Source organism: Tympanuchus pallidicinctus, unplaced genomic scaffold (genome assembly GCF_026119805.1).
Source record: "Tympanuchus pallidicinctus isolate F22 unplaced genomic scaffold, pur_lepc_1.0 scaffold27, whole genome shotgun sequence".
NCBI classification, from domain to species: domain Eukaryota; kingdom Metazoa; phylum Chordata; class Aves; order Galliformes; family Phasianidae; genus Tympanuchus; species Tympanuchus pallidicinctus.
In genome coordinates this window covers 5,451,153-5,473,942 of record NW_026294744.1, presented here as the reverse complement: position 1 = coordinate 5,473,942, position 22,790 = coordinate 5,451,153, and the positions used below count along the sequence as shown (strand labels likewise).

Sequence of the window (22,790 nt, the reverse complement as noted above, 5' to 3'; positions counted from 1 at the left end):
CGCGTTTGGTGTCTGTGCGTTACTTTACACCCCTCCGCAGCACGCAGTCCCAGCAGCGCCACCCCAACTTCCGGTCGAGCTGTTCCGGAACTGCCCCTTCGCCCCGCCCCTTCCGCCTCCGTCGTCCAATGGGCGCTGGGGCGGGGTCTCCTGTCATGGCCGCCCCCGTGCTGCGGCCTTGAGCGCAGCGGTCCCGCGCCTGCCACCGCCGAGCGCCCGTCAGCTCGCGCCGCCATGGGCACCGTGCACGCCCGGGTAGGGGAGCGCCGCGATGGAGGGGAGGGGAGGGGATGGGAGGAAGGGCCTGCGGGAGAACGGCCTTGGGGCCGCGCTATCCTGGCGACCTTCGAGCGGGTCGGGGCCGCGGCTCCTGTCTGGCGGCGGGGATCGCCTGTGGGCGCTGCCTTCCTTGTTGGCCGTGGTGCTTGCCGTGCGGGAGCGGCGCGGGATGAGCGGGCGGCTCTGTTCCTGCTTTGGCTCGTCGCTGTGTGAAAGGGAGGCGGGCCGCGAAGGAGTCGGGCCCTGGGGTATCGGAGGACAAGGTGGGAGAGGCTGGCAGTGCTGCTGGCTGTAGCGTAAGGAAGTCAGAGCAGATCTGCACCCTGCTTGGTAAAATGTAAAGTGTTTTTTGCTTAAGCTGCTTTCCCCTTAAAGCAGACACAGGGAGTCAACCTTGAGGCCAAAGCAGCGTGGAATTATAGTGACCCAAGTTGGAAGGGACCCTCAGGGATCATAGAGTTCAACTCCTGTCTCCAGACAGGGTCATCCTAATCCAAACCCTATATCTCAAAGCATTGTCCAAATGCTTCTTCAACTCTGGCAGCCACTGCCCTGCTGAGCCTGTACCATGCTCCAACTTGGGACCAGGTTCAGTTCATTCCAGAGTCTGACAGTCCTGTGGGAAACAACATTGCTAACCAAGTGTGGTCATTGAGCAGCCAGCCTATCTGGGGCGCAGATCTGGGGCGGTTTCTCCAGACCCCAGGCCCATCTCCCTTCTCCACACTTGTTGAATACAAGGAAGCTTTTATATGGCACTTAGTCAACTGAGGGGCACATTGCTGCAGGGGACTGTCATGGTTCTGGAGCATCTAATTGCCGTGACTAACTTCTCATATTCTTAGTTTTGTATTCATAGAATCAAACAATGGTTTGGGTTGGAAGGAACCTTCAAGCTCACCCAGTTCCAACCCCATGCTACAGGCAGGGCTGCCAACCAGCTCAGGCTGCCCAGGGCCACATCCAACCTGGCCTTGATTTCCTTCAGGGATGGGGCACCCACAGCTTCTGTGCCAGGGCCTCACCGTTTGATTTTCTTCATCTGCAGTATGTATTGCTATAGAGCATTGTGTGGTTGCAGAGCACTTCGTGTATGCCTGAAAACTTGCGAGCTAGAGAGGACGCATTGCTTGTGTAACTTAATTCTGATGTGTAACAGCAGTTTATTACCCCAGTGCTCCTTAAATAATTCAGCATGGACTGTATTAGTAACTTAAGACTAAAAGTGGATTTACTGAGTTACCCAACCCCGACCTCTGCTTCTGCAGGTAACCCTGCCTTCACTCATGCTTGAATCTGTCATCTTGTGATAAGAGTCTTACTTTAGGACTTCCTCAGGTGTAGTAAATAAAGCCATATTCTTTAGAAACAGTTCTAATTAAAACATTCACCTTGAAAGCTCTGATGGCTGGGACCTGAACGTCACTTGGAGGGATATTTTTAAATGACATTAAAATATAAAAGCATAGAGATACGCGTAAAGCAAAATAGTGCACTGAAAACACCTTTTTTTCTTCATCGTTCATCGTTCGCGCTCCTCCCTAAAACCCAAACTAAGGAGTGGCTCCCTGATAAAAAAAAAAAAAAAAAAAAGTGGAGTTCTTGTTTAACACAGGAAGCGTGCTTTAAAAATAAGATTTTTCTTGGAAGAGCTGAGGATATTGTTTGTGAGAGATTATTTGACATAGAAGCTATTTAGCTTTTACTAAAACTGACAGTGGACACATAGGTAACAAATGTGCTGGTAACTCCCCCCATTTCGTGGTTCTTTTCAGCTTTTTTCCCCTGTGACCAGATGAGCACAGGATCAGAAACAGTCACCTTTCTCCTTTGCAGAAGATAAGTTGCAAATCGCATACTTCATTAAATGCCATTTCCTTGTATCCTTCCAGAGTTTGGAGCCCCTTCCAGCAAGCGGGCCAGACTTTGGGGCCTTGGGAGAAGAAGCTGAATTGGTTGAAGTCGAGCCTGAAGCCAAGCAGGAAATTCTTGAAAACAAAGATGTGAGTACCCAGGCAACATCCTGGGTTTTTTCTTAACAGGTGCTACTCTTCACCCTCCCTCATAAGAAGTAACCTCATCCACAGTGCTGTTTAGCAGTGAGCCGTGCAGCTGCCCTTAATCTGCAGGGCACAGTATTGGCCACGTTTGAGTAAACTGCCATCACATGAATTGTGTTACCAATTGTGTTACCAATAGGTAAATGCTAACTTCAGCAAAAGATGCTGATTTATTTTTTTTTAATTATTTCACGTGGAAGGAGATCCCTGCTTTGGCCCATACTGTGTTTAACCTTGCTAGACAGAAGAGGTATCTTTGTTTCTATATCATTTATTTCTCCTTTGTTCTATAGCCTACTCTATACAGTTTTAATAGAGTTTGAATATTAATAATTTGTGGCATTGTGTTGCTTGGTTGTTTTTGTTGTTTTAACTCTTTCCATACAGGGAAAGAATTAAGTATCTGCTACTCTTTCCGTAGCAGATAAAACACATGGCTAGCTACAGCTACCTACATATTCTGTCTTAAATGTCTGAGTATCTTGATGTGGTTTCTGCGGTGACTGATTTGTTCATATAACACCAGAGAAATCCCAGCAACAATTGTCCACTATCTCTTCAGCTTGAAACAGTATTAGATTTGGTATTAGAGCCTTCTTCTCTTCCCTTGATAGAGGAACAATTTTCCAGAATTGTAGGCAGCACTGATTTCTTATAATGTAGGTTAGCAGGAATTGACATAGGAATCTTTGGGTTTTTCACTTGGACAATAGTATGGGTGATTTTATGTCAATTTTTTTTTGTGCATGTGTTTATTTTATGTGTAGATGGTTTTGATACTCATTGTTAGATGCAAATTCAGTGTTTGTGTTTAAACATGGGTTGCCTTTAGGTGGTCGTTCAGCACGTGCATTTTGATGGACTTGGAAGGACTAAAGATGACATTATCATGTATGAAATCGCAGATGTTTTCAAGGCTAAAAATCTCATTGATGTAAGTACTGTGATGAATAACAGACTTACTGTTTGAAAATTCAGGTCATGATTTTCTCTCTCTCTTTTCCTGCATTGGGCTGCTCTTCTCAGACGTGAGGCAACTTTGCCAGTTTTTGTAGTGATTTTAAACTTTGCAAATGGAAGCCAAACTGAAACAGACAGTACTGGCAGATTCTGTATTTTCTGATGCATTCAGCTCAAAGGTGTTGAGAGATGGCAGACAGCACTCCGAGATATTTTCAGGTTCACCATTCCTGTTTGAGAATTGCTAATTCCACAGGTGACACTTTCAGTTAATTTGCTTAAGAAAAGTAGTCAGAACAGACGACCAGCACCCGTAGTGTGGCTGCCAGGAATTGTCTTCTTCTGGCTGTACAGGGCAGTTGCCATGTAGTCCATATTCTTCTTTTGTATGCAGTTTCTTTGCATATGTCCCCTCGTAGTTCTTGGTTACACTGCTGAATTTGTCATGAAATTCACTGAGTTTTATCTCCAGATAGGGTAGAAAAAGAGCGTGTGTGTGAAATTAACATGGAAAGTGTGAATGCTACCTTTTTATTTAGGGCATGCCTGCTTTCTGAACTTTAGGAAGTGCAAAAAGGAATCAAGGCTTTACCTATAAACTAGTCTAGATTTAAGTGGATTAATGTGTGTGTGTGTGTTTGTTTTTTATCAAAAGCATGGGCCTAGTAAATAGATGTGTAAGTTCTAAGTACTGAAACCAATTTGAATAATAGGTTTAAGCATCTGAACAGTTAGGTTGCAGGCTGGGTAGGAAATTTGGCCAGATGCTCTTGGTTTAATTTCTTTATGGATTTGAGTGTTAAAGCAGTTGCGATCTGTTTTGAAAGCACATATATGTCTTTGTATACATAATCTGTGAATATTGTGTGATTTAGCAGCACCTTAACTATTTCATCCTGGTTATTTTCAGTAAGCTGAAGTACTGAGCTACCTATCTCATCCTGTAGGTAATGAGAAAATCGCATGAAGCTCGTGAAAAGTTGCTTCGTCTAGGAATCTTTAGACAGGTAGAGGTTCTGATTGATACCTGTCAAGGTATGTATTGCTTCAGTAAAACTCACCCGTTCTACATAAACTCCTATAGTGTACATTTCCTTGTGTCACAGGTCAGATTGTTTTTGTTTATATAATTTCTAAAGCTCTCTCATATACCTTTATATTTTTCATATATATTTTATATTTTATTTGAAAACGTAGGTGTTCTATATATGAGAATATGTGTGTCTATATCCACTATCTGTATGAAAGCGATGTATTTACATCCAAGCTCACATACAGATTAGGCAGCAGATGGGAGCAGCCCTAAGGAGGATTTGGGGGTGTCTGTTGATGAAAGATTCATCATGAGCTGGCGCTGTGCGCTTGCAGCCCAGAAGGCCAACTGTATGCTGGGTTGCATGAGAAAGGTGACCAGCAGGTTGAGGGACATGAAGAAATTTATTACTGTGAGGGTGGTGAGACACTGCAACAGGTTGCCCAGTGAGGTTGTGAATGTCCACTCCCTGGAAGCATTGAAAGCCAGGCTGGATGGGGCTCTGAGCAACCTGGTCTAGAGGGTGGTGTTCCTGCCTATAGCAGGCTGTTGTAGTTAGATGATCTTAAAGCTCCCTTCCAACCGAAACCATTCTATGATTCTGTGATTCAGTGTGACTGCATAAATGTGTAACTATTAGTTAACATATGCAAAAATGAGTTAACCACCACAGCTGAAATAATTACGGTACCTGTGCCTTAATCCACATTTTCAGAGGAAGAATAAACACTTGAGGAAAAGCTTGAAAATACCTTCTGTACTTTCATTTTACGGGTGGCTTATTAATCAACTTGTGCTTAGAGGAATTACTAGTAATTGTATCAGTGCTTCTAATTAAAAATGACCTTATAAGATATATGGGGCAGCTGAGTGTGTGCAGGTTCCTCATTAAGGCATTAATTGCATTTTCTATTCTTGTGATTGCTTTGCAAACTTGTCAGTATTCTTTCCAGCAAGAGAAAGTCACGCTATTGAGAAGCAAGAGCACTGCAGTCCCACAGACTGTTAGCAATGGGCTGCTGTCCCAGCTGCTTCAAGCAGAATTAGGTACCCTTGACATCTGTGTTTTGGAACAGCTGCCGCATCCAGAGCCTGAAGGAAACCAGACAATTTCTGTTGTTTGGCATTTAGCTGTAAAGTGCTGGGAGCTCTGCTCTAATGACAGCATTCCTTTTGCTATGTCTGGACCACTGTACAAAATTCTGTATGCATGCACAAATAACACAGAATCATAGACTATCCTGAGTTGGAAAGTACCCACATGAGTCACTGAGTCCAACTCCTGTCTTATCACTCAAAAACCAAACCCTATGTCTGAAAATGACCAAACACTAACTCCTCTCACCCTGGGGCCATGCCCACTGCCCTGGGCAGCCTGTTCCAAGGCCCGACCACTTACCCTGTGCTGCAGCCCCTGTCCCTGACCCCCAACTGCCCTCCCCTGACAGCTCCATGCCGTTCCCTCGGCCCTGTCGCTGTCACACAGCAGAGCTCAGCGCTGCCCCTCCGCTCCCTGTAAGGAGCTGCAGCAGCCATCAGGCCTGCCCTCAGCCACTCTGCTCTGGGCCCAGCACAGCAAGGGGCCTGAGTTGCTCCTCATACATCTTGCCCTCCAGACCCTTCCTCATGTTTTTACCAAACTGTTTTTCTTTGCATTAATAGTTTCCTTATAATCATTCAGTTCAATTGGCTTTCAAAAAACTGAAGTTGTCTTCTGTCTGTGTTTATTTGTTTTCTAAATAGCTCTTTAGAGATACTGTTTTTTCTTTATTTAGGAGATGATGCCCTTCCAAATGGTTTAGATGTAACCTTTGAGGTGACAGAATTGAGAAGGCTAACTGGAAGCTATAACACTATGGTTGGCAACAATGAAGGCAGTATGGTATGGATCATTTCAAATAATTATTAATTCCTTTGATAGCCCTCTAACTTCCATGTTTCAAGCATAGCAAGGAATTTAGTGATTAAATAAGTGAGGACTTGATCCAGGCTAAATTATGTTCTTGATCCTGCTTTACTAAAGCTTTGTTGGACTTTTGTCTTTAAAGAGCCTTTGTATTAGTCAGGCTTTCGTTCAGCAAAAGCTTTTTTTGTGCGGGCAGGGTTGTACAAATATAACTCAATTATGCTATCTCAGTATGTTGGATTTTTTTTAATTCTTAAAATTATTTCAATTATTTTTTATAATATTTAAGGTACTGGTCTCTTTAGTAGATAAAGTAGTTTGGCATTTACCTTGAATGAGATCTATTTAACTGTTGGGGTTTTTTTTCTTCTCAGTCAGAATGCTTTATATTTGACTTAGAAGTTGTTTTGGTCCTTCACTGATTTGAGCCCAGTACCAGTTATTTTGGGCTGCAGAGTACTGCGTTTTTCACACCCACATAAACTGTGGAACTTATTTCTACTTGATTCACTTCAGAATGCATCTGATTAAAATCTTGTGTGAAGAATATTTACCAACAGAAAGAAGTAAATGCTGTGCTGTTCTGTTACCTTGATGTTAACAGTAGTGCTAGTTTAAGTACATCCTGCTTTCTTATGCTTAGTCCTGCTCCCATTCTACCTTTGCATGTGCACAGCATGGCTCTTCCTGGGTCTGGTCCATAAGCCAGATCAAGGGACTCATCCTTTTCTTCTTAGAAGTATTTTTAACCTGGATAAGTTACTGCACGAGTCAGGTAGTGGTGTTATGTAAATGCAGGGAGAATTGGAACCAAGCGAGTTGAGAAATGCTTGTCCATCTATGCTGCTGGGAGCAGTGTCCAGGATGTTGCAGTTCAAAAGAAACCAGTAGGGAATGCTACTGGAACTGGCTTCTGTCTGATCTCAAGCAGCTTCTGGACTCTTCTCACTGAGACTAATCCTGCAGCCCCCAGTCATGAAAACTTTGCCACATAAATCCAATGCATGGTTGTAGTGCATTTGAAAACTGTCTTAGAGCTGCCTTGGTTTCTCTTTTTGTGCTCAGCTTCCCTTTCTACTTGATGTTATTTTGTTACTGAGAAGTAAAATGTTTGGGTGATAAGAGCATGGCACAAGCATACACTGGTCTTGACAGCAGCTATGTTTCTTCAAGAGTTGAACTGATTTGACATTTATCCTAATCCCTAAATTCATCTCAAACCTGGAAAGTTGTAATGGTGTGTTGTATTGCCATTAATATCTTGTTCTTCAGAACAGAAATATCAGTGTGGCACTGTACTGATAATCTTCCATTGGCTTATTGCTATGGTTCTGATGGTCCCTACCTGGCAGGTAGCTCTCGTAGCTCTCCCAGTGATCTGCTGAAAAGCCTGCAGTTGCCAAGGATTTATCCAGCCTTTTAGATTGGCTGGGAGATCTTGCTGGAAATAATAGCAGTGCTAATTATACAGTGAGAACACACAATGTCAGCAGGCACTGCACAGCCTTAAAAGTTGGGTGATGATTCTAACCATAATGTGTGGTATCATGATGGCTGTTGCTGCCACTGCAAAGGAAAACCTGTCTTATAAGAAAAAAAATTGCTCAATTTCTAGAATATTTAATGCCTATATTTCTCATTCTCAGGTTAGAGGTACCTATCTTCAGCATGTGATTAAGATGCAACTTAGCAAACTATGAAATGGTGGTTTTTTTCCTTATTTATATAGGTACTTGGGCTCAAGTTCCCCAATCTCTTTGGACGTGCAGAAAAGGTAACCTTCCAGTTCTCCTATGGAACAAAAGAAACTTCATATGGCCTGTCATTCTTCAAGCCACAGCCTGGAAACTTCGAAAGAAAGTAGGAAATACATTTCTGAGTATCTCTTTTTTTATGAAGATATATGGAACAGTTAGTAAGATGTTTCACTGAGTAGTAATCCAGTCTGTTCCTTTACTGAGGATCTATTAGTCTTAAAGTATCAGAGCTGGTTTCTTAATTTTTTGTGATAATGTAAAACTCCACCTACTTAAATAGTTTCCCTTTCAAACCTACCAGTAACGTTTTGGTTCAGTTTTTCAGTTAACCTGTATAAAGTAACTGGACAGTTCCCTTGGAGTTCTCTTCGTGAAACTGACAGAGGAATATCAACAGAATTTAATGTAAGTGTAGCACAAGTGTTTGTGGAGCACATGCTTCATTTACATATAATTCAGGTCACAGCTGGCTTTCACAAATATCTGCTTTACTTTCTTAATGACTGAAACACTTTTACTTGTGCAAATTTGTCATTGTTTGAAAGAGACCTTGGAATGTAATCTTTATTTTCGCCATATGAAAATGCCACTGCATTCTTCTGCAAGTTTTTAATGCTTAAAGCGCTGTTTTAGAAAGACAGATGGTTGTTTTGCTCACCATATAAACCCAGTTCAGGATATTTTTCATCTGGGCTAAATGGAGTTGTGTGCACCTATTTGGAGAAACTCTCTTGGCTGGAGCAGAATTACTCCAGAATGAAAAATTATTTCTTTCTGATCAAAGAATTGTGGAAAGAAAAAGCAGAGGCTCATGTATGAATAAGCTTGAGAGAGAGAGAGAGTTTTTTTCAGGGAAGTGTTTGTTTCAATTTTGTAGAAAAATGGTCTTACTGTCTCAATTCTTTTCTTTTTCCTTCTTTTCTTTTTTTTTTTTTTTCTTTTGTAGTTTCCAATCTGGAAGACCAATCACACACTGAAGTGGGAGGGTGTGTGGAGAGAGCTTGGCTGTCTTGCTAGAACAGCATCCTTTTCTGTTCGAGAAGAAAGTGGACACTCTCTTAAATCTTCTGTATCTGTAAGGCTTTTTTCCTGTCTTATATGGGGCGTATGTTAGTTTGAGTAATCGCAGTCTTACGAATGATTCCAAAGGAGCTTTTTGTCTGGCTTTCTAAGTAGGTATTGTGTTTTTCTTCAGATATGTCTTCTGCTGTGCTTGGTCATTCACACAGTCATCCAGGAGATCCAAAGAGAAAATATTTTTTCAAAGTTGGCTGTTGCATTTTGACTGTTACATATGTTTGCCTGTTCTTTCTTCAGAACTGTATAAAAGACCCTCCTTGTCATCTAGCATCTATTGCTGCAGCATTGGTTACTTATGTGTCAGCACTGTTAACCTCTGCAAATAAAGTTGAATTGTTGCAGAGTAATGAATAGAGCACATCCAACAAGTTGTTGCTGGGGATCTTGCAAGGCCAGATTTCATTGTCTTTCTGAGCACTGCCATCTTACCTCCCCCATGCTGCACCCCCTTCTTTATGCTGAAGAAAATAGGTTCAACAACCTTTTTCATCTTACAGTTGCTGTGCCGTTTCTAAATACTGTTTCCTATAGCATTTTTTTTTGCTGATTTTTAATTTGTAGGTCAAATTGTGGGTTATAAACTATTTGCTGCCTAATGTCACAAAATTGGGGATACACACTGGGGCGTTGTTGCTGCTATGTGTGTATCACAGCCGAAAGTTATTGCTAATCAAATAAACAAATAAATGTATGCATTTGATGTGGCCTCTTCTGAAGTTAAGACTAATTTAGACTGCTGAAACATTTTTCTCAAATCCGTGGAGCTGTGCAAGCCTGGATCTGTGGTTGTCTCCCTCTGTGTGCACAGGTTGTGTTGGAAAACAATGGTGTCACTTTGTGATATTGAGTGGATATGAGAACTGAAAAATAATTGTTTGATTCTTTCCAGCATGCCATGGTCATTGATTCCCGGAACTCTTCAATCTTGCCCAAACGAGGTGCTTTGCTGAAAATTAATCAGGTAGGATTAAATTACTTCTATTGTTACTGGATATTATCCGTATATGTAATCTCATAAACTGACAAGGATAGAGTGATGATGAATAGAGTGTACCATTTAAAGAACATGATTTTTTTTTCTTAACTGAGGCACATTTTCATTTCTCATGTCATGCTTTCATTTCTTTGTCATGCTCAAACTGTGCAGTCAGTTTCTTGCCATTAGCACTGACGTATTTATTAGCAGAGGTGCTTCATCACAAGACAGTATCTCTTCTCCACTCAATTGGCAGTAGTGGCCCCTTGTTTTCACTTGATTCCAGAAGTTTCCTGCCACTATACTGCAAAGCTGCCAGACTCTGGTCATATTGCTACTTGAAAAGTAAGAAAGATGGGATAGAAATAACGCTGAGTGGTGTACACGTGGTTTTTACTCTTGTTGCACTTAGAGCTTTTAGAAAACCTGTCTCTTGTGCTATAGGGTTTAGTACTTCAGAAGCATTAACTTCTGCAGGGCTGCAGAAGCAGATTGCTTTGAAATGCCATTGAAACTAGAAGTGCTGCTGCAGCAGAGAATTCCTCTGAGTGAGAATGGCAGATATAATTCAGGGTTTAGTCAACATACCATTTCTTAGATGCTGTGTGTAACACCAATTCAGTCATTTGTTATATTCAACTACAGTTTGTGTAATACTACTGTTTGTATTTGGTTCTTCAGCCCCAGTTTAGCACCTGAGAAGATTTCATAGGTACTAAATGAACATCAGAGATTTGATTTTGGTTGCTTGATTTTCAAGTTTTTTTATTTTGTGTTCTCGCTTACAAGAGGGCTTAGAAAGCAACAGATTTATTATTTAGGAGACAGATAAGTTATGAGAGTCAGGTCTGATTTTTCATTGGTCCAGAATTCATTTGTCTCAATATCTGATGTGCTTCGTACACAGAAAACACTACTTATGTGGATGCACACGTGATGACTTTTGCATGGGAAGAAACATGTAATACCCAGCACAACTCTAAATTTTGTTGTCTTTGCAGGAGCTGGCTGGATATACAGGTGGAGATGTGAGCTTTCTAAAAGAAGATTTTGAGTTGCAATTGAATAAGCAGCTTCTCTGGGACTCGGTAATTTTTTAAAAAGAGATTTTAGTCATTGAAATAATGGATGAGGTGACTGAACCTATGTCTTATGATGAGTGTGGACTGAAAAAAAGATGATCGAAGTGAAAGATGGATGGTAGAGATCTGAGTGTGGGGTTTTTTTTGGAAGTGAACTACTCTTATTTCTAAACTGATGTTTCTGCCATGTATATTCACTTGAGAATTGGACAGTTTGGAAAGAAGGAATTGTCCTACGGTTCCCCATAGGAACTATTTTCCTTTCAGAAGGAGTGTTGGACACGTCTTTTTTTTGTAATTTTTGTAAGATTGGCTTTTGAAAATGTTTTTCACCTGACTATGAATAGTCTGGCTTCTCTTTAGTCAGGTTTAGTTAGCTTTCACCATTTGAAATTATGAACGTGTGGCTACTGATTCTGGAATCGTAGCATGTATTGTATGATGATTATCTCTGATATGTAAAACTGCTGGGAAAGAAAGGAAAAGTGGTTTCACTACAACACTCAGAGCAACTTCCATTATGAAGATGTAAAAACTGAGGTGGCAATAATTTCCACCCCAACATACTAAATTTAAATAAATAATGTTTAAAAAGTTGGTACAGTCCCTGTCACTGAACAGTTTTCTAAAAAGGATTGGTATAATGAAGAGATTGGAAATATGTTATGCCAATGCTATAACTGGAAAAACTCAAAGCTACTTTCGTAGTACAGATATTAATAAAGTGGTGGTTCTGTAAGGCTCTGTCTGCTGTTTCATGCTTTTGTTCCAAGGAGACTCAGCTCAGTGAAGTTTTGGGTTAGATCAATGAGGCCAACATAGAAAGGCATTTTAAAGCACTTTGGTTATAGCCCTTTCTCATTACATCGTGTGGTGGAAGAACGGGCGTAGCATGATGAGCTTTTAGTCATCTTACATGTATTTGCTGTCTTTCCATTGAACAAAACAGCATGTTTCCCTATGAAGTAATTTAATAACTTCTTGGCTGTCCAAAAAGGTCTTCCTTCTTTCTCAGTCATGACTAACCAGTATGGCTACATCATGAATAAAAGTGAAGCAAATCTCATCCTAAGATATAGATAATTTTATAAGATCTATTGCTTTTGAGTACGGACTGGCGTGCACCTGGCCTTTGCATATGCTGTGTACTACTTCATGAGATGTGTATGCACTTGATGATGGGCTCATCTCTAATTGTGACAGAGGGATGTGTTGGGCCTCTGGGGACGGAAGGTAACAGGAGCTGCACACCAGAGAAATTGCCCAGCACCTCTAGCCTAAGTGTTGACAGTAGAGCTCACCGCTTGGAACTTGTGCTTTTTACACAGACTGCAAGCAGATGATTAAATGTATTTAGTACAGTGATTTGACTTCCAGGAGTTACTGTATAGATAAGCAGTAATTATATGTATGTATTTGATGCCAATATAGTGATTTGTGGAAAATGGTTTCATTTGTGAGGCTAATTTGCAGTCAGGTGATAAAGTAAAACTATTTCTGTTTTCTGAATGTAACCTCCTACTGGTTTAAAATTTCATGGAGTAATTTATGTCAGCAGGGTTTGTCTTATTTCAAGGCATGAAAAATTGTAGGGAAGTCAAAGCTGGACAAGTGCTCTCTTTAGCTATAGTGGAAGCAGCGCTTGGTTTAAAATTTCCTACTTTAAACTTCAAGGTGCAGCACTGCATAGCATTGAAAGAGGGCAGCAATGATCAAGAGTTTCCTAAAACTACAGTTACTGAAGATCCATGCATGCACTGTGAACACCTGAAACTTTTGGTCAGACTAAAGGGAGCTGTGCTTTTATTAAGCAATGGCATTTTTTTTTTTTAGGGAAATAGAATACTACATATTAGTAAAAAGGAAAAAAGAGAAACAACAACTTTTTTTTCTCCAAAGGTTTTTTCAGCATCGCTTTGGGGTGGAATGCTCGTACCCATTGGAGACAAGCCATCCAGTATAGCTGATAGGTAAGGTTTCTTTTTAATGTCTCTTAATTTCTTTCAGTCAACCCAAGTAATGTATGAGAAACAAACTGTGCAGCAGAATAGAGAAGCAGAAGTAGCTCTGACTTGGGGGATAATAAAAATAAACTAATTAGCTGTATGTGCATGTTAATAATCAAGACATGCTTTCTGGTTTTTATTTCCATATTGGGGAGGGATAATTCAATAGTAGTAGCTCTGCCTATCAATATTTGCTATTTCTAAGAGGTATTTACCATCTTCAACATTTCATACTGGGCATAAATAACACTGCAGGTATTTTTAGAAGTAAAGTCATGTAATAACTCAGCTTTTTAGGTAATTTTGCCCTCCAGTGCCTGTGTTTAAAGATCATCAACAGAAATCATTTAGACTTCAGACTTATTTATAGTAAGTAATTATTGTCAACTGTGTTGGCTTCACGTGTAATAGACCTTAACTAGAGTATTTCTATCCAAATTCTTATAGCAGACTTCACTAGACTTGTTATGAAGTCACGTGCAATTTTGAAAAACAAAGTTAAAAGTGTGAGTAGTTTCAAGTGAAGCACTGAACTAGATTTGTTTGTACTTACTAGGTTTTACCTTGGTGGACCAACGAGTGTGCGAGGATTCAGTATGTACAGCATTGGACCCCAGAGTGACGGTCTGAAACTTTCAATTCCTGCTCTTCTGTCAATACTGAAAATATTAGTTTGTAATGAATCCTCAGATTCTGTCTGTAAGCTTTCTGTAGCTTTAAGATAGTTGCTCCCTTTAAGTTCTTTGATTCTGAGAGGAGTTATGTCTCTGATCTGTCATTAGATATTAGTTCACAGTGGAACAAAACCCAGTAGTTCTTAGTGAAGCCGTAAGTACTTCTACAAACCCAGCCTGCCTTCAGACTTCTGTAGGTTACTGTTATGTTTGTTCTTTTTGTATTAACCTCAGACTTTTAATGTATATAAAATACAGGCAGTTTTCCAATGCTTCTTAACATGAATTTCACCAGTGCATGGCTTTACCTAAAATAAATCAAGGATATGCTAGAACTCTTTTTTCTGTTTTTTTTTTTTTTTTTTTTTTTCTGGCACCTGTTTCTTTTACTTTTGAGGCTCAGAACTTCTAAAACCGTATTTTTATTTCCAGGTTTACCTGTGGTCCTTAGCAGGGATGAATAAGTTTCAAACTTCCAGTGTGTCTCTTTAATTAGTAAGCCTTTGAGCTTAAAAAAGTCCTGAAAGATAGTAATAGTGGCATTGAATCTCTTTTTGATTCAGCATATTTTCAGGTAGCTTAGGGGAAAGGCAATCTGATCGTCAGAGGTGTTCTGAGAGACAGGAATTTCCTCAGTTCTGTTCCTTATTCTTCTGACTTGCTGTTATTATAGACTATTTGCTTAGCTGTATCAATTTCCCATTTTTACAACTGAGGTAAATATGTGGAAGAGCTTCAGAAGGTAACCTCTGATGAACTGCAAGTAGGTGCATGCCACAGGTGAGGGCGTGAAGAAAAAGATTGGTTCACTTGGAAAGCGTAAAAAATGGTGTAAATCCTAATTTCTACTTGATAGTTGTGAGGTTGGGGAGAGCTAGAAGCAATTGGCAAGAGCTGTGAAAGGGGTAGCAGTGCAGTGTAGAGCAACTTAAAGGATATGTTCTTGTCTCTTTAAGACCTGGTTCTTTTAAGGTATTCCACGGTAAATGCTTTCATTTATCATTATTCATTTTTGAATTTGAATAATTCATTTTTGAATGTATCATTATTCATTTCAACATTTTCTGTAACTAGGTGATTACTTGGGAGGAGAAGCCTACTGGGCTGGAGGTTTGCATCTCTACACTCCTCTACCTTTCCGCCCAGGCCGAGGAGGGTTTGGAGACCTTTTCCGAACACATTTCTTCCTCAATGCTGGAAACCTCTGCAATCTTAACTATGGTAAGCCTCAGAAGAATTGTACATAACAAAATCTGCTTCTCTCTCTCTATATAAATATGTGTATACTCTCTCTATATACAAAAGCGAAAAGGAGAGAACTGCTAAGGGCCTATTGGCTCAAAAGCATTTTGTTTGCTACGTATATTTCAGTGGCTGTCAAAAAGCTGTTGCTATGAACTTGTGTATTTGACATATTGCCAGTAGTTTTCTTAACTCTTCACATAAATTATAGCACAACTATAGGAGAGCTGGCATGGTAGCAGTAGTATCTTTGTCATGGTGGTGTTCACAAATCAGTGTAGTAATTGATTAATTGACGTTATAGTGATATTATAATGGCTTTTGGAATTGACTAAGTAAAAAGTGGTGGCGTAGATGGTATAGATGTGGGTAGTATAGATGAGGGTGTGTGGTGGCTGATGAGAATTTTTTTTCTCCCATAGCCAACTTTTTTCAAGATGTATTGCAGTGCATTAGTAAATGCTTTTTCAGTATCTGTTTAATCAGTTTTGGGAGGTGATCTCAGAGATCCCTTCCAACCTCAAGCATTCTGTAATAAGTAAAAGAGGAGGGGAAAAAAAAAAAAAAAAAGCAAGTGATATAAAAAGCAGTTGTTGGCTACCAGCTGACTGATGTCCAGCCAGGTGCTGAGGAGCAGCAACCCATGGCAAACTCCCAGGCAGTTTTATTGCTGAGCATGGTATTGTATGGTATGGGCTATGCCTTCCCTCAGCATGGTGCTGCCCTCTTGTGTGTGTTCCCTTCCAGCCTCTTGTCCATCACCAGCCTACTATCTAGTGGGGATAGAGTGGATTATAGAGAAAGCCTTTGTGATGTGCATGTACTGCTTAGCAATAGTTGAAATATCAGTGTGTTATTAACATTCTTTTAGGCACAAAACTAAAACACAGCACCTGTATGGATTGCTATGAGGAAAATTAACTCTATCCCAGTGAAAGTCAGTACAGGGATATAGCGATATTTGATATAGAATATCTTGCTTGATGAAGAGGGATGGCATCCAAATGGGAGTGAAAATCAGATAAATCCTTTATAAAACCAGTAGAGATTTGCTACAAGATTTGGTTAAAGCTTTACTACTCATTTCATGCAAGTAGGTACCCTATGCTGGGAAATGAAATTCAGCCAGAGTCTTAGGAATGGGTAGTTTGAGTCCAGTGTCCTTGGCTTTTGTGAGAATTGTGTGTAATACGCTTTTAATCTACAGGAGGTGCTCCTAAGTAGTCTGGCTTCTAGCTGTTAAAATCCAGATAGCCTTTGAACACCTCAGCAATCTCCTCTGATTCTTTGTTGTCCTGGTCTTTTGCATTCAGGTGATGGTCCCAAAGCTCACCTGCAGAAGCTGGCAGAGTACATCCGATGGTCTTATGGTGCTGGAATAGTGCTCCGACTTGGAAACATTGCTAGATTAGAACTTAATTACTGTTTCCCCATGGGAGTACAGTCGGGTGACAGGTTTGTTTCTTACACTGACTCCTTTAGTAGTAACTAGTGTTAAAAGTAACTGCACTTCTGCCTGGTTTTGGAAGAGAAAATTGTTGTCTGTTGTTTATTCCATGCCAGTTTTGAGATTATTTTTTTTTAACATTTTATGCTCTTTTCTCTCAGCTGGCTGTGTCCACATTTGTTTCACAGTACTTCTTAGTTTAAGACTGTTTATGTATCAGGTTTCATAGTTCATTGAACTTGAGATCAGCTGTTGAAATGTGTGAATAGCTGTGTAGCAGATTTCATTTCTTTAGTAGAAATGATCACTCAAACAGCTCAAGGGATTTTCCTAAGCCTTCCAAAAACAAATGATTGGATAAATCACAAGTTTAATGTCTTTGCTTGAAAAATGGACACAAGTGTAATTACAGAAAAAAAGAAAGGGAGAACAAATAATTTGTTAGCAACCAATTATTCTACACTAAGAAAATATTATAATACATAATAAAAAAGCTTAAGGGAGCTCTTCATGCCTGTGTAGTAGCAAAAATACTGTGTGAGATACTGTTTCATATAGGACTCGTTTATGTTTCTACTTGCCATTCGTGTGAATTGTGAACAAATAGCAGCAATTTGAAAATTATGGATTTTATTTTGAAAATGTAAGCGCTCCATATGGGTGACACATTGACAAAGCATTTAGTTAAAAGAGCCTTTGTCAGCTAAAGTTTGAACTGTAACCCTCCAGACATGGAAAACCTGTGCCTCATGGAAATTGAGGCACAGGGAAAATTGATTTTATCAGTACCTTATTTTTCATTTATGCTGTTTATTATTTGTTTTTTCTCAGGATATGTGATGGTGTTCAGTTTGGAGCAGGAATCAGATTCCTCTAACGTGGAAACAATTCACATTAATAATATGAAGATAAGCTCTCTAATGGACATCAAGAGTTCAGAATAGCTTGATACGGTCTAATTTTTTCTTGAAATACTGGTAGACATCTGAATGATTTGCCTCCAACTCCACGAGAAACTACATTAAAAAATTATGCTTTAAAAGTTCTTTGTACCTCTGATTCTTGTCAAAGATGGGAGAATATTTGTGGGATACTAGCTATTTTAGTTTACAGCATTTACTTATTTTTTGCTTCTTGAAATACCAGAACTTCATTGGAAACTGGTTCTTGGATTCTTTCCATATGGTTGTAGTTGTCATTGGCCTGCGCAGCCTTCAGACTTCTAATTGCAAGTCTCACGAGTGTTGGGATGACCAAGCATGTGTATGGTCAGTTTTTTTACCATCATCAAAGTGCATAAAAATGATTTGATGCAAAATTAGTGGTTATAGGTAAAATAAAATGTGCTGTTTCAAATGTGTTTTTCACTTCTGTAAAATGACCTATACTTCAGTGCCTCATACAGACTGAATTGCATACTGTAAATGTTCAACTCCAGCTATCTATCATAGTAAGTACTAAAATCCAAGAATATGACATGCTAGAGGGAAGGGATGCAATCCGGAGGCACCTGGACAGACTTGAGAGGAAGTTCATGAAGTTCAACAAGGCCAAGTACAAGGTCCTGTACCTGGGTCAGGGTAATCCCAAGCACAGGTACAGGTTGGGCAGAGAATGGCCTGAGAATGTTGGTTGATGAAAGATTCAACGTGAGCAGGCAATGTGTGCTTGCAGTCCGGAAAGCCAAATGTATCCTGGGTTGCATCAAGAGAAGTGTGACCAGCAGGTCGAGGGAGGGGATTGTGCCCCTCTACTGTGCTCTCATGAGACCCAACCTGGAGTACTGCGTCCAGTTCTTGATCCCCTACACAAGAAAGACATTGAGCTATTGGAGCAGGTCTAGAGGAGGGCCGTGAAGGTGATAAGAAGGCTGGTGTACCTCCCCTACGAGAACAGGCTAAGCAAGCTGGGGCTTTTCAGCCTGGAGAAGAGAAGGCTGCAAGGAGACCTGATAGCGGCCTTCTGGTACCTAAAGAGGGCTTGAAGGAGAGCCAGGGAGGGACTTTTTATAAGGACATGCAGTGACAGGATAAGGGGAAACGGCTTTAAACTGGAAGAGGGTAGATTTGGACTACATATGAGAAAAAAATTCTTTACTGTGAGGGTTGTGAGACACTGGAACAGGTTGCCCAGAGAGGTTGTGAATGTCCCCTCCCTGTAAACATTGAAGGCCAGACTGGATGGAAGTTTCAGCAACCTGGTCTAGAGGGAGGTGTCCCTGCCTATAGCAGGGGTTTGGAAGTAGGTGATCTTAAAGGTCCCTTCCAACCCAAACCATTCTATGATTCTAATTTAGCACTGACATTGCACTCTTTTAAAGAGACTACAATTGTATTCATTACTATTACCGCTGGTATGTATTGCTTTTGCAATAATACAGTGACTAAATCTGGTCCTGTTGCTAGCTCACTTTCTAAAATACAAAGCTTAGGATATGTCTGTGCAGAGCTCCAGTTAACATCCTTCCCTTTTTTTAAAAGTTTTATTAATTTACATAAACATCATAGATGTTCAAAACAAAAATTTGCATGAATGACAGAAGTCTATTTCAAATCACATTTAAACATATAAAGAACATCTTTTCAGTGTGTGTATCTGACAGCCTTTATAGCAAATATGTTTAACAAAGCATTCCTGAGTTTTTGTTATTGTAAGATAAAAAATGACACTATGTTAAGAATGTCAACAAATGTTAGTTTTTTTCCTCCAACACCATCCACTTTTTGACATAGAGAAATATTTTTAGTGGGAAGAATGGAAATGTTTATATACCACAATTCTGTTAGGATTTTCTCCCAGGAGTTCGAAGTTCATTTTGCTCATATTGATAAAATTAGATGTATTTTATTGCCTTTGGAACTTGGGCTTGTGGATGTTGATGTTAAGGTCTGCTCAAATTCAGTCCTTTAGATTCCTAAGCTATCATCGCTTGGCCATTTAAATGGCAAGGCAGCCTTCCTGAGTAGAAATTGTCTCAGCTTCAGTCTCTGCACACTAGTAAGCTGGTCCACAGTTGAGAAAACTGTGATCTCTGCAATAGAAGGAAGGGTCAGGGGAACTTTAACTGTTAAAGGCTGAACAGATGTTTTAAGCACATCCACTGACAGCCTGTGCTTTACCACACACTATAGAATTACCAGTGATAATAAACTGAGGAAAAATCACAAGCCTTTACCTGAGTCACTGTTTCCCTGCCTGTATTGCATTATGTTGAAAGGCCACATTTTCCTATGGCATTTAAAAATGCACAAAATATAGAGGAGTGCATTCCCATATTCCTTTGGAAGCAACAGCCAAATTGTGCTATTACTTGAGTATAATATAGATAAGAATAATTTAATCCTTAGTCCTATTTGAAATTTGTTGCAGATGTTTGTAGTCGGGATGGATAAGATAGGTAGAAAGCAGAATCCTTGCAGAACTGGCTGTAATGCTAAACAAAACCAGTTAGTGCATTTCTGGTCATAGAGTGAATAACTGGAAAAGGATAAACGGTGTAAGGAATGCCTGCAGTAGTAACTGCAATTCAGAAGCATGATGTTTGCTTAAATGGACAGTCTTGGATACCACAGTACTTACAGAGAAGTTGAGCTGTTACTGCTTTTATAGCCACAGTCGCAGTTTGTGACAGCGAGACGGTGATAAATATCTGCAAGTGCCGGACCTCATGGCTGCAGGCCCTTAATGTTGTGTGAACAGTGCTGAGGTGGCAGGTACCATCTGAGGCAGTTTCTTCATCTGTGTAGTTACTTCAGTGCTTATAGTTCCTCCTGGGGGCTGCAGATGCATGATGGAGCTGCATCCCCAAAGCTGTTCTGCACACAGCATACGCTTTGCAGATGGAGGGCCACTCAGCAGCTGTGTCACTGCATGGCTGTTGGCCAGCTAGATTGTTAAGACTAACAGACACTCGATGAAGTCCTGACATAAGTTCTTCATTTCCTATTTAGAAGATCACTGTTTGTTTGAACTCCACATTTTGCTTTGATTTTTGAAGTGTGATCTTGCTTTCTTTTGCCATAGAGGTTCTTTTTTTTTTTTTTTTTTTTTGGTCTCAATCCAGCTTCCTTTCATTTTGCAATAGGTTGATATGCTTTTTATTTATGCAGCAAATTGAAAAGTTTCTTTTATAAACAATCAAGATACCAAAGCGGGAGGTGAATGGATGTATCTCTGTAGTTTTCTTTCAATTATTGACAGATGTTTGCATATAAGTCTTTACATTTCAAGTGCTTTACTTCAGTCAGTTCAGTTTCATATGTCATTGGACTGTGCATAGCTTGTGAACCAGCCCCTGCTTTCTTGGTTGGAGTTTGTATTCAGCTTTTCTGATTACAATTTCATAAAAAACAGTTCTGCCGTGAGAAGCAATTGACTTTTATTTTTTCTAGAGGTTGGACAGCAACAATGCCTTAAAGCTAAGTGTAAGCTAAGACTACAGTGTTAATGTTATGACATGAAACATCCACCATGCAGTCCTGCTGCAGATCAACATCTGTGTGCCTCGGTGTGACCTGTAATTGTTGTACACATTCGGGTTATTTTGGATGCACTGGAAATTACCTCTGTAAATGGTCTAACCTGGCAATAGAATGCAAATGACTTCCTTTCTAATTGTTTAATTTTGCACGATTTTTTTTTTCTTCAAAAAGATGTGTAATAAATGAAACGGGCAATTAAGCAATGAACATCATTCTTTGGCATAAGTAAAGCTACTGTTCATTCCCACTCCCCTAACCCCTACCACTGATTTGTTTTATTGTGTGTATTTTTTTTTCTGTTTACCAAAAATATCGATCTTAATGTTAACTTAAAGAGTGGAAATAACAGCAGAAACTATTGCTGTCTGTGGAGACGATGCATGCTTGGCCTTGAGCTCTTTGCTGCACTTTCACACAAGTGCTTGTTCTGTACACACAAGTCCTATAGATCGTGGGTGCCACTCAGTGAAGATTTTTAGAGCATTCCAAAATCTGCAGGAGCTGTGTTAGAATGAACTTATTTAACAAATTTTGCAACACTTAACACTCTCAGCATTGACACAGCCACTGTACATGATGCAGGCACACTTTGCTGGCCAGCCTGGCGCCGTGGGTTTGGGGTATGGATACTCTCTGTGTGAAGGATGCCTGTATTTGCACCACTTGTTAATCTGGGTGGCAACCTTGCATCTCATTAACAGCTCCAACAGTTGAGATGTTCACTGGAAAAAATGTGTTCTAGTTGAAGCGCGTGTATTTGAACACAGGCGAATATTTGAAGTTTTTGGTAGGAGAACCCACTTTTTACACTAGCAAATGCATGGCATAAAACTCCCCTGCCATGAGCAACATGCCTGTTTGAGGAAACAGAACATATTTGTTCTTCCAAAGAAGGAGTATCGATAAAAAGTATTCATCAAAAGGTCCTTCATGTGCAAACACAAGGCAGTTTTACTCGCTGTGAGGTATTTGCAGGAAAGAAGGTGTTTGAGGAAGGCAAGGGTTGTCTAATCCAGAAAAAACTGCCTCATTCTTAGTTCAGGTTTACCATACATGACAAAATCAAGTGTAGCACAACATAAAGCCTACAAATTGTTAAAGGCAGTGTTACTTGTTAGTTTCTGTACCAAAGCAAGGTTATGAGTGTCTGGTGCAGCAGTAAAGACAATCTGTAAAGACAACCTGAGCAGGGTTGGGGAGGGAGATGTGCATGTGAGGCGAGAGTCTCATTAGATAAGGAGCCAGAGTGATGAAGGTGAGACCATGAAGACTGCTGTTTGCATCAGCTCCATGTTAAACACTGCATGCAGATGGATCCTGATAGCACCCCCTCTTGTGTGCCCCATGCAACACAGATCACAGGACCTTGCAACACAAAGGATCAGAACTGAAGGCTGCTGGCAGGCCTGGGACACTGAGGAAACAGGAAGAGAAGCTGAACTTATAACCGATGTCTTCAGCAGGATTTCCACTTATTGAAATTAATTTCTGAAATCATGAGTAAGAAATTCTGGAAATGAATGAGAAAAGAGATTTTGTGTAATCAGGACTGATCAGTACTTAAAGCAACAAATGAATTAAACATGCCCTGACTTTACTCTGTGTCTGAACACCAGTTACTCACATCGCTAGTATCACTTTTCAGTTATGCTGCTCAGCTTGTGCAGCTCTTAAACCTGGCAAAGTGGTTCTTGTTATTCCGGGGGGTGCAACTCATCCTACAGAACTGCATATTGCTCAACACCACTGTGAAAGTGCTTTGCATGGGGGATATGGGAGAGCAGGGCAGCTGGCAGAGCAGGCTGGG

The 22,790-nt window shown here is 40.3% G+C and overlaps 1 protein-coding gene across 1 annotated transcript; it reads left to right on the top strand.

Annotated features, from left to right (window-relative positions):
* The first annotated feature begins 117 nt into the window (after positions 1-117).
* Positions 118-17,544, top strand: SAMM50 (SAMM50 sorting and assembly machinery component). Its single transcript, XM_052690702.1, has 15 exons — positions 118-255; positions 2,172-2,282; positions 3,172-3,273; positions 4,247-4,334; positions 6,108-6,214; positions 7,968-8,098; positions 8,313-8,400; positions 8,942-9,070; positions 9,965-10,036; positions 11,053-11,139; positions 13,033-13,103; positions 13,696-13,763; positions 14,888-15,034; positions 16,369-16,510; positions 17,334-17,544. Exons 1-15 carry the CDS (start codon positions 235-237, stop codon positions 17,377-17,379), a joined length of 1,410 nt encoding a protein of 469 aa, XP_052546662.1. The 5' UTR covers positions 118-234; the 3' UTR covers positions 17,380-17,544.
* Positions 17,545-22,790: the final 5,246 nt, after the last annotated feature.

What these genes read in the sequence shown, in the direction of transcription:
- SAMM50 (XM_052690702.1), top strand. Translation starts at nt 235, where the DNA reads ATGGGCACCGTGCACGCCCGG. An exon ending in AGCAGCTTCTCTGGGACTCG is followed by an intron (nt 11,140 to 13,032) that starts GTAATTTTTTAA and finishes TTTTCTCCAAAG; the next exon opens with GTTTTTTCAGCATCGCTTTG. An exon ending in GGAGTACAGTCGGGTGACAG is followed by an intron (nt 16,511 to 17,333) that starts GTTTGTTTCTTA and finishes GTTTTTTCTCAG; the next exon opens with GATATGTGATGGTGTTCAGT.